At 40.9% G+C, this 12,082-nt stretch overlaps 1 protein-coding gene across 18 annotated transcripts in view; it reads left to right on the forward strand.

Annotated features, from left to right (window-relative positions):
• Arhgef11 (Rho guanine nucleotide exchange factor 11) overlaps positions 1 to 12,082 on the forward strand; it is a 113,546-nt gene that overhangs the window by 53,186 nt on the left and 48,278 nt on the right. For 16 of the 18 annotated variants that reach the window (XR_009590142.1, XR_009590143.1, XR_009590144.1 and 13 more), the window contains 7 exons: positions 765 to 779; positions 1,083 to 1,171; positions 2,120 to 2,218; positions 4,123 to 4,172; positions 4,845 to 4,902; positions 5,865 to 6,043; positions 7,016 to 7,087. Coding sequence is in view for 14 of the 18 variants with exons in the window: in XM_060378549.1 (XP_060234532.1) it covers positions 765 to 779; positions 1,083 to 1,171; positions 2,120 to 2,218; positions 4,123 to 4,172; positions 4,845 to 4,902; positions 5,865 to 6,043; positions 7,016 to 7,087 (562 nt within the window). In the remaining 4 variants the exon portion in view is untranslated. The remainder of the gene's footprint in view (positions 1 to 764; positions 780 to 1,082; positions 1,172 to 2,119; positions 2,219 to 4,122; positions 4,173 to 4,844; positions 4,903 to 5,864; positions 6,044 to 7,015; positions 7,088 to 12,082) is intronic. The other 2 variants (XM_060378550.1, XM_021662533.2) reach the window with 2 other exon arrangements.

Consider the following 12,082-nt stretch of genomic DNA (forward strand, 5'->3'; position numbering starts at 1 on the left):
TCTCTTCCCTTAATGGCATCAGAGAAATCATTCCTTATACACAGTTTTATCAGGACAAATTCTGTATTGTTATATAGATATGAGATCATCATTTCTGGGATTCTGCTATTGTGCACAGTGAGTCTGTGCATAAGCTTCCACTTAGTCACTAACTACAGCTAAGATAGGAACCTTGCCTTCCTGAGGGAACTGCCTCAGGAAGGGTAGCAGCTACTGAACTGCTACCCTGGAGCTGTGAACTCATGCCACAGCCATGGTTTACATTTGTATTTTGTTACTCTGTCAGCCTTAATTAAAGAAGAAATCAAGAAATGAATGTGGTATGTAGAGGGTTTAGAGTCTTGGCTTCTGAGCAGGATGCCACAAGCTAGCCGTATGGGGCTGATTGTGAGGTTAAAATATATGGTAACCAACAGACCTGATTCCTAGTCTTCACTGGTTTCCAGAAGATAAATGAACTTTTCAGAAGCTCAGGTTATTGATATGCCCTTGCTCTAAAAAAAAAAAAAAAAAAAAAAAGTGTTCAGTTTGACATTTCCCTAAACCCTACCACTGATTGTCCAGTCTGTCTTAGAGAGGTGAGACTGTCAGGGACAAAGAGATGAAGCCATTCCATGCTGTTGTGCTCATGGAGGCTTCTGTATGTGTCTGGCCCACCATGTCCTTCCAGTCTCCTCCCCTTTTGCAAACCATCACCTAACACTAACTAGCTGTTTCTTTTTCTTGCATTCGTTTTTCTCTGCTGTCCTGTTCTGTTCCTTCAGCCCTACTGCAGCCTGGTAAGACCCAGCAAGCACATGTATGTTTGCACAGTCCTCCTGCTGCTGTCTGACTCTACAAAGGGTATTTTTCTTCACACCATGCTGAGTATTAAAGAGACCATACGTGTGCTGCCCAGCTAGGATTCCAGATAGGTGGTGTTATCAGCTGTGTAGACATGGCTAGTCTCCTGTTGGGGTGGCCAGTTACAAGATGGGTGGGTTATCTCTTGTTGTTCCAGACTGGGCCCCTCTAACAGTGCTCCCTTTCAGTGGTTTCTCCCCAACCCGCTCACAAATGTGTCTTCTTTACTCCTGCTCTAGGTTAAGTAGCCTGTCTTCTCTGGCAGATAAACCTGAACGCACATCTCCTTCCCACCACCGCCAGTCCTCTGACACCTCAGAGACAACAGGTAACCACCTTGTTGCATGTCAGCAAATAGACACTGCTGTGCGCCCCTATAGAGAAATCCTGTACACCACATGTAAAACACCTGAACTTTATGTTGACCACATACGGTGTTGTGTTGAGTTTTATGTTAGGAGTTTTATGGCAATTACCTCTTACCTAGGAAGTAGCTTTTATAATATTCTTATTTTGCAAATAAGCAAACTGAGGCACAGGGAGAAGTTAGGAAACTTGCCCAACCTCACACTTGGTGAAGACAGAATTGAGGCTTGGAACCAGTTCTGTTGTAACTCTAGAGCCCATGCCCCTATCACCACAGAGTGCTGTCACCTATGTACAGTATCTGGTAAAGATCCTTAGCGAAGACAGTTGGTAGCCACTATCACCCCTTCTTCTTTCCTTCCTCCCTTGCTCCCTGCTTTACCCCCTGCCTTTTTATTTTATGCTTGAATATTGGTATGAATAAAAGGATTTCTCCTGACATTCATTATTCCCTGTATTTGGCAAGGAAACAACCCTGAGTCACCAGCATGATTTATCCAGCTATGTAACACTAGTCAACAAGCTTTAGTGCCCCTTTTGCTGTGTTTACTGGGCATAACAATGTAAAATTTCCAGTCATCCAGGGGCTTGCTCATCTTTAATACTAGTCTTGAAGAGCACAGCTAGATTTAACTGTGCCCTTCTTCAAGCAGTCTCATTCTTATAGGCCTAAAGGGACAGCTATTTCAGCACTTTAGAGAAGGGTCACTTCTCATACGGATTACAAAGTTGATTACAGGTTTTCCCAGTCACTGAGGATGCTACATATCATAGCAGTGTATGTGGACAGAGTGAATCTGGGGAATTGGATTAGTCTGGGAAGGCTACTTTAAAAAAAATTGGCTGGCTTGGATAAACTGACCTTGCAGTGAGACTGCCTTCTCAAACATCTATCTCCTACCCCCAACAGGTCTTGTTCAACGCTGTGTCATCATCCAAAAGGACCAGCATGGCTTTGGCTTCACAGTTAGTGGAGACCGCATCGTGCTGGTGCAGTCTGTGCGCCCTGGTAAGTACTGTGTCCCTTCTGTCAAGAGTGGACAGTTCTTAAAGGGCATTGTGTGTGTAACAGTGCTTCGTGACTGTTGAAATGGGGGAATCCGAAGGGGAAAGTGAATGAATTCTTTTAGAATTCTAGCCACGCAGAGGCCAGGAGGTTAAAATAATTGTGATGTACACACACATATAATAAGTAAGTCTTCTTAAAATGTGCTATATACAGAAAACTACTGGAAAATAGCTTGAAATTGGAAAGGAAGTAGCTATCTTGCCCAACTATATAAACATCAGGTTACTTTTAATAACTAGTAATTAAAAAAAACTAAACTTGAGGTGGACGTGGTGGCACATACTTTTAATCCCAGTACTTGGGAGACAGAGCAGGTGGAATTCTCTGTGTGTTCAAAGTCAACCTACATATAGAGGTCCAGGCTAACCAAGGCTACCTAGTGAAGCCCTGTTTGAAAAAACAAACAAAAAAGAAAAATCTGCAAGACGCCATGGTGCAAGCCTGCAATCCCAGCACTCAGGGAGGCAGAGGCAGGCAGATCTCTGTGGGACCAACCTGGTCTACAAAGCAACTCTAGCACAGCCAAGGCTACACAAACCTTCTCTGACCTTCCCCCCCCCAAAAAAAAGGAAAGAGAGAGAGAGACAGAGACAGAAAGAAAGAAAGAAAAGGAAGGAAGGAAGAAAGAAAAGAAAAGAAAAGAAAAGAAAAGAAAAGAAAGAAAAAGGAAAACCAGCACACTCCTTTAATCTCGGCACTTAGGAGGCAGAAACAGGCCAATCTCTGATTTCAAGAGCAGCCTGGTGTACAAAGTGAGTTCCAGGACAGCCAGGGCTACACAGAGAAACTCTGTCTTGAAAAACAACAACAACAATAATAATACCTGCCACAGAGGCTAGAAGAAAGCTTGGGATTACCTGAAACTGGAGTTACAAGCAGTTGTGAGTAGTTCTGGGTACTAATCTGGGCCTCTGTAAAAATATCAAGTGCTGTTAATCATTGAGACATCTCTCCAGCCCCAAATAGTACATTTTAGATAAGGGAGAACCTTACTTCCCAAATTGAAAATCTAAAATAGAGGGTACAGTTTATATACTAGAAGCATCTAGATATGCTTTGTGAGGGATTTAACAGATAAATACAACTTAGATTTAATGGCAAATTTACAAAATATAATATTTATGCTTCTCATTAACTTGTTTTTGTTGTAGTGTTCTCCTGCTTCTTGGGTATAAATTAAGGCTAAAATAGCAGCTCCTTACAACCATATAGTGAACAAAACCTCTGCACCCCCTAGTTGAAAAGTACAAGAGCGTGTTTTTTTGAGCACCTCTCTTGGTCAGCCAACATCAAAAGGCCTTAATATGGTGCATCTCAAATGAAGAAACTTATCAGTGTTTTTTGTTTTTTAGTAGAATATCATATCATTATTCTAATGATAAGAACCCAGAGAATATCTTTATGAACTTCTCAAGACTTACAAGCCACCAGTTTGAAAGCTATTGTTTTAATCCATTTCTCCAATTCTTCTTAATATTACTTTACTAACTATATTTAATATAGTAAAATTATGTTTCCCATGGAATAATAAGAAATAACTCTTATCTGGCCTTAAAACATTCAAATAAGGCAAAAATATACCCTTCTCAGAGCCTAGCCCTACCTGTGTCCCACATTAGCTGGCTCTCTGAACTCTGTTCTCTGAGATACGTGAAGAGCAGAGCATTAGGCAAGGCCTCATACAGTCCTCACTAGATTAAAAGTCATCCTGTTGCTGGATGTCCCAGGATTTAAAGCTCTGATATAAAATTTCAGAGCCAGTGATCTAAGAGGGACTTTGGTGTAGATTTGGTGACTTTTGGGGGTGGCTGTAAGACTCTGCTAACCAGCCCTTATCCCTACAGGAGGTGCAGCCATGAAAGCTGGTGTGAAAGAGGGTGACCGGATCATCAAAGTGAGTAAACTTGACCTGTCCTCCATCTTACAGTGGTAGCAGGTTCAGGGACAGCCTAGCGCTGTGGCCTACCTTGTGCTTCATCTCATTACTGACTCTCAGGCAACTGCTACATCAGGGTGAAGCCATAGCAGGGAAGAGATGAAGATAGCTGGCTTCTGTGTTCTGGCCTCTTCAAGTCCATCAATCTTGAAGAGTTCTGGAGTAGGTTTTATTTATCCCTATTTCACAAATGACAGAAAAAAAAAAAAGGTTAAAAGGAATTAGCTCAGGCTAGTGAAGGACCCAATCCCTTGGGTTCTTACCTTAGTCTGTCTTCCACACAGTGTTGACATGAGACGATCTTCTGGATATAGGTCTGTCTTTACAGAATGGGGTCCTGGCACATTAAAGAAATCTTAGCTGCAGAGACTTTTACTCCACTATTAAGAATGAAGCCCGTAGAGCCTGTGATACACACAGCTGTAACTAAAAAAGTCAGTGGATGGAGACAAGGGTCTTATCCCTGAAAACTTAGAAGCCAGCTTGGAACAAACTAATAATGTGAACTTGATTAAACAAGTAACTAAGGGTAACTAAAAAGCACTGGGAATGGCTTCCTTAAGAAATGGCATTTTAAATTTGGAAAAGGTTTTCACCACCATTACTCAATGTTATTTGTCCCTCCAACAGGTGAACGGCACCATGGTGACCAATAGCTCACACCTGGAGGTGGTGAAGCTTATCAAATGTGAGTTGTTTAGGGCATAACAAATAAAAAAAAAAAAAGAAAGAAAAGAAATAGGAGACCTGGTGGACTCTGGGACAAATTGGCAGGTTTCCTGACCTTAGAGGCTTCATTTGTAGAGATTGAGACGGCTGAAACCACATCTCTAGACTTAACATGAAGTGGTCAACTTAAACTGCTGCGAGACGCTACCACGATGTCAAGCATTGACATTGACAATGTCAAGCATTGTCCCAGTAGATAGCGCCATTTTTAGCTGTCTTTGCCCCTCCTCACCATATCCTGCTAAGACCACATTTCATTTAAATGGTACTCTGTTCCATTCACATTCTTCCTTATAAGCTTTCTCTGGAGGCAGAAGAGGGGCAAAAAATTCTAGTCAACGAGTCTTTACAGATAGGCAGGTAGAAGGAATGAGTAATGAGGAACTAAATAACGAATGTGCGAAGTCTCAGAGAGTGGAAGGCTAGAATTGTGCTGTGTGCCATGGGGGCAGTGTGCTGTGCTTCAGTTTCACAAGATAAAGAAGGTTGCTGGGCATAGTAGTGCACCCAGACAGTCCCAGCACCGAGACTGAGACCAGGAGGATCTCAAATTTAAGGCCATTCTCGGCTATGTTGAAAGACTACCTTAAAAAAGCGAAAAGAGATGGGGGATACTGGGTGAGATGGCGCATAGGGAGTGTGTATGGGTGGAATTTTGGTTGGGGTCTCTACAAGAAGAAAGAAGAACTTGGTTGGTGCAGGGCAGTGGGGCCAGAAATTAGAAAATGACTAGAACTTTTAAAGTGAGGAGATTTTAATTTATGGGATTGTGAGGCTTAATGAAAGGTGAAAGATGATTTTTTTCATTTTTATTTTATTTATTTATTTATTTATTTATTTATTTATTTATTTGGTGATTTAAATAACTGCTCTTCTTGAGAACAGTGGTTCTCTAGCAAGCCTCTTTTTCTTTTCTTCTAGCTGGCGCCTATGTTGCACTTACCCTCCTGGGCTCTTCTCCTTCCTCCATTGGTGTCTCTGGGCTCCAGCAGAGCCCATCTCTGGCAGGAGTGCCCAAAGTTAACCCCATGACTCCTCTACCACCTCCTCCTCCACCCTTGCCACCTCCACAGCACATTACAGGACCCAAACCTCTGCAGGTAATAGTTTTCTTGATGCCTACTGATCATTCTAGGGACTCTTTGAAGTTGTTCCTCACTGAAACTTAAGTTGAATGGGGTTGTAGTAAGCAGACATAGGCCAAAAAACATGAATACCACCAAAAGTTAAACACAAATGAAGTCTGTATAACAGTGCCTTATGCCTGCCCCTCTATGAATGAATATGCAGTTTTACGGTATCATCTTCAGTGTTTCCTCTCTGTGTAAAGGCTCCTACGAGGGACCTCTACAAGTATTCTTCCTACCTGGGCCTGAGGCATGGACAGAAGTATCTGTTAGAGAGTGTTGCCAGTTGGTGTTGGGAGGGTATGCTCAAAAGTCAAAGAAGAGGGATTGGAAAGATGGCTCAGGGGTTAAGAGCACCGTCTGCACTTCTGAGTTCAATTCCTAGCACCCACATGGAGGCTTATAACCATCTATGCAGGGATCTTCTGGCGTGCAGGTGTACATGCAGATAGAGCACCCATTTACATTGAATGAATGAATGAATGAATGAATAGGTCTTTAAAAAAAATAGTCAAAGAGGAGGAGACCAGCTTCTCAAAGGAAAAGGGCTGCCTGGGAGGAAAAGAGAAAGAACAAACATAGGTAGAAAAAAAACTCTCAAGAACAGAGAAGCCTGTGTAAAGATGCACAGAGGTGGGATGCAGGCATGGATAAAGAACAGGCTTCCAAATTGAACAGAAGACTGAGCCAAGACTTGGGAGAAGTTAGAAACAATTCAGTAGTAAAGCTGGATACAGCCAGGATGTCTTAAGTTCGGTGTGAAGTAAAAAAATAAATAAGATTTATGTTTATCACATTCCAGCAAAGTGTTGCATTATCCAGAATGTGCTCATAACTCAGATTCTACTCTCAACACCTTTCCTCACTCAGGAATGAGCAGATATAAAAGAATTAAGCTATTAAGCTAGTCTCTGGGTCTTACTACTGTTATATTTCCATTCCTAGGATCCTGAAGTCCAAAAGCATGCCACTCAAATCCTCAGGAATATGCTGAGGCAGGAAGAAAAAGAGTTACAGGTGAGATCACTATGAAAGATAGGCTAGCCATTATCTTTATGAGTAATCTCTTATCACAGCAATCCACCAGTGTATGCAACTTAATTTTGTAACCATATCCAATTATAGTGAAACCCCAGGGTCTGTGGGTAAATAGCCCAGTGGAGCACATGCTTGACACCCAAGTTCAGTCCCTAGGAAAAAAGAGGGTACTTCTTACGACATTAAAAGGCTTGCCTTTGGCCAATTGGAGTAGTAGGGTAGCAGAATCCCATGGTTAATACATTAGGATAATGAATATTTGACTAAATATAAATGAATAAATAAGGAAACAGACTAAAATGAGAAACTGCCAGAACTGAGGAAAATTGGAGTTCATTGGAATTGTTGTTAGAAGATTCCAAAGAAATGAAAGGTAAACATGGGAGATAGGGACAGACAGATGAATGCTGGGGTAGACTGATGGTGGAGAGGGTGAAGAGAGATTGCCAGTGTCGGAAATGAAGGACACAGAGATGAGGAAGAAGATGAGTGTGGCTGGAATAGGTCACTCTGAGTACTTACTGTGTATAAACCGTTGCTTTAGTCTCTGTGGTATACAAAAGGGAAATGAGATCGTGCTCACCTTCAGGGTACTTTAAGTCTAATGGGGAAATTTCAGATCCTAGTAAGAGGAAAGTAGGAAGAACAAAGAGGTCATCATAAAAATTAACAGGAGGAAGAAATACAGTGGCATGTAAAAGCTCCATAGTAAAAATGGTATTTTGTTTGGGTTTGGAGGGGCAGAACTTTAGCAGCAAGGGGTAGGGGGAAAACATAACTTTTATTCTAGCACTTGGGAGGGTGAAGCAAGTGGATATCTGAATTTGAGGCCTTTCTGGTCTACATAGTGAGTTTCAGGCTAACCAAGGCTACATAGAGAGACACTGACTCAAAAATAAACAAAAAAAGAGTTGGGGGTATGTTAGTGAGGAAAAAGTTTAGGTCAAAGGCATGAAGTTGCAAAAACACGCTTAACAAGCATTGTGTTCTTGCAGTGTGCCAAGTATTCTGTTAGAGCAGTGAATGGGAGTAGCCTTAGAGGAGGTGTTTGAATGGTTACAGAGACAAAAATGAAAGGTGTGCCTTTCTCTTAAGGAGTTATAGCAGTACCACAGGGCGGGATGAGTGAAGCTCTGCTACATTGTATGTTGGTATTTGTGTATTCCCATTGGATTACTAAGACCATTGTAAGACCAGACATACGGCCAATGGACTAGAATTCAGAATTATGTATTAATCCATACAACTATAGCAACTCATTTCCAATAAAGGTACTAAGACAATTCAGTAGTGTTTGTCTCTTCAACAAATGGTGCTAGATCAACTGGATATCTACAAACAGAATTAATTTGGATCCTTATCTCATGTAATTAACAATTTAATTAAAATGGATTAATAAAGTCTCAACAGAGAAGAATATAAAACTCCAGAGAAGTGTTTGAAAGAGGGGACTTGCAGCTGAGCTGAATATGTGAAGATGTTTTTCTGTTGTTATTTTCTCAGCACTGTCTACACAGCATTTACATTATGTTAGATAATGTAAATAATTAGGAAAGAAAAATATGAAACTTTTAGAAAGAAACATGAGTATGAGTCTTCATAAGCTTGAATTAGCCACCGTTTTTATTATTTATTTATTTATCTACTTATTTATTTATCTATTTATCTAGCTGTTTGTGTATTTATTTATTTGGTGTGCAGTGTCTGCATGTGTGCCTTCACGTCAGAAGAGGGCGCCAGATCTCATTATAGATGGTTATAAGCCACCATGTGGTTGCTGAGAACTGAACTCAGGACCTCTGGAAGAACAGCCAGTGCTCTAAACCACTGAGCTATCTCTCCAGCCCCCTAGCCACTGGTTTCTTTATGCTACTAAAAGTACAAACAGTTCCCCACAAGATAATTGGATGTCATCAAAATTAAAATGTCTGTGTATAAAGGAACAATATAAAAAATAAAAGGGCAGCTCACAGAAGAGAAGAAATAGTTTACAGTCATATATCTGCTAAGGGTCTATAAGAATATGTAAAGAACTCTTCCACCTCAGGAGTAAAAAAACAATGAACCAAGCTAGAGAGATGGCTCAGTAGTTAAGAGCTCTGGCTGCTCCTTTAGAAGACCCAGTTCAAATCCCAGCACCCATGTGGCAGCTCACAACTGTCTCTAACTCCAGTTTCAAGGTATCCAGTGCTCTCTTCTGGCCTCTGTGGTCCCTGCGTGGCACACAGACATACATAATAACCATACACACAAAATAATAAAATGAAAATGATTTTTAAAAAGACAAAAATAAAGCTAAAAATTTGACAAGGACTGTGATAGTTTCAGTCGTTAGAACACTTGCCTAGATTCTAGATTCAATTCCTACAGAGCACTAGAAGCAAATAAACAACAACTAAAATTTAAAAATAAAACTTTAGGTAGGAAGCTGATTAATTCAAAATGTTGTTTGTTGTTTTTAAATATTTATTATAAGCTTTGTTGATTTGGGGTTTTTCAAGACAGGGTTTCTCTTTGTAGTCCTGGCTGTCCTGGATCTCACTCTGTAGACCAGGTTTGCCTCGAACTCAGAAATCTACTAGCCACTGCCTCCTGAATGCTAGGAAGAAATGTATGCACCACCACTGCCCAACTGTTTTAAATATTTTTTAAGAGTTGGGGTGGGGGGCTGGAAAGATGGTTCAGAGTTTAAGAGCACTGGCTGATCTTCCAAAGGTCCAGAATTCAACTCCTGGCAACTACATGGTGGCTCACAACCATCTATAATGAGATCTGGTGTGCTCTTCTAGCCTGCTGGAACACATGCAGATGGAACACTGTATACATAATAAATAAATAAATCTTAAAATATAAAAAAGAATGTGTGTGTGTGCGAGCGTGCAGGTGCTCTCAAAGTCCGAAGTGGTTGTCTGGAAGAGTAACAAGTGCTGCTGACTCCAGAGATGTTCCTCCAGCCTCAAAAGCTTTGTTCTTATTCTAAATAAAATGAGAAAAGAATTTGAACAATTCTCTAAAGAAGACACAGGCAGGCATTGTGACATATGCCTGTAATTCCAACACTTGGAAGTCTGAGGCAGGATTTCAGTTAGGAGGCCAGCCAGGCTATGTAGTGAAAAACAGCCCTAACACACAATTAAAGAACACAGATGGCCAATAAACATGTGAAAAGAACTGCTCCTCAGAATAACAAGATACTGCTTCTGCTTCACGGCCACTAGGATTTTTATAGCCAAAATCATGGAGAGCAGCATGTCGGTAAGGCTGTAGACAAACCTGAGGAATACTTCTATTCTATAAGCTCACTCTCCCAGTCTGTTTGCATCACTGATGATGGGAATATAAAATAATACAGTCACGTGGAAACATTAGGCAGTTCTTTCAGGTGTTAAACACAGATTTTATGTAACTTGATAAATCCACTCCTAGATAACGTGCCAAGAAGAATTAAAAATACATATTCACACAAAAATGTATACATTAACATTCATGACAACTGTCTTTGAAGTAGACAAAAGTAAACAAGCTGGAGTCTGTCAGCTGATGAGAAGAATGCAGTATATCTGCAACACAGTGGGATGTTTAGCCATAGTAAAGAGTGGGTGCATAAATGAAAGAACCCTGATGAGAAGAATGCAGTATATCTGCAGCACAGTGGGGTGTTTAGTCATAGTAAAGAGTGGATGCATAAATGAAAGAACCCTGAAGACATTCTACACGAAAGAAGCCAGGCAAAAACCCATAAATGTGTAGTTCTGTCTACATGGAATGTCCAGAACATGCAAATGCTCGATGACGGAGTAGACTCTTGGTTACCAGAGGATGGCAAGTGGGAGAGATAGGTTGACAGTGGTAGCTTACAGATACCAGCTTTCCTATTAAAGGAATAGGAATGTTCCTATTTGATAGTGACAGTGGCTATGTAAGTGTGACTATACTAAAAACCTCTGTTATATACTTCAAATGAGTTCAACTTATATGAATTATATCTTAATAACAAACTTTAAAATAATTCTTGGGTACCATAGAAACTTAAATGAATGAGTAATTTATGCAGTTACCTATTAAACTTTCATGAGGTGATAAATTAGTTGGGTTCGGTCTACTGTGACCAAAACATTAAAAATGACAGTGGAGGACAGTGTGTGGGAAGTGACTTAGGTCACTTAAAGATTTCAGAGTTTCTCTTAAAGGCTGTGGGAATTGATCAAAGATTTTCAAACGGATATTCAAATCAGTCTTTTTGAGAGAAGTATGTTTTTGAACTGGAGAGATGAGTTAAGATATGGTTAAGAGTCCCTTGCTGTCCTGCAGAAGACCCAAGCTCAGTTTCCAGTACCCACATGGAGCCGCTCACAACTGCCTGTAACTCCATTGTCAAAGCATCAGATATGCCTGCCTCTTCTGGCTTTTGCAGGCACCTGTGCATGCATAATGTGAGGCACGCACATACTTGACATAAAGAAATCTTGGTGGTGGCTGCTGTAGTATATGAAATGAAAGATTTGACAAGAGCAGTAGAAGTTAGAACAAAAGAGAGAGAACAGGTAAGAGACGGATCAGGAGTCACATCAGGAGAAGTTACCATCTGCTAAGGAGAGAAGAGTAAAAGGTTGGTACCTAGGTGCCATGGGGGGGAGTCAGATAGGTCACAGGAGCAAGGCTTTTAGGACAGAAATGAAGGCCAGCTTTGGGTCTGAATTAGCATGCCTGTGAGGTAGACTATTCTCTGGGAAATGGCTCTGGAACAAGGAGATTGGGGAATCCTCAGCAACAAGGTAATCACTGAAGCTCAGATTTGGCTGAAGACAGCACACCAAAGCAGAGGGGAGAAATCTAAAAGTGGATTGAAGATTTGTGTGCATCTGTGGCACTGTACTAACGTTCCGCACTGTTTGCTGCTGTTTGATCATTTAAAGGGTAGCTTGGGTGGTGGGAAAAGGAAGAAAAATGGGCTGTGGCTTAAAAACAATCTGG

This window comes from Meriones unguiculatus, chromosome 2 (genome assembly GCF_030254825.1).
Source record: "Meriones unguiculatus strain TT.TT164.6M chromosome 2, Bangor_MerUng_6.1, whole genome shotgun sequence".
In the NCBI taxonomy this organism is placed as follows: domain Eukaryota; kingdom Metazoa; phylum Chordata; class Mammalia; order Rodentia; family Muridae; genus Meriones; species Meriones unguiculatus.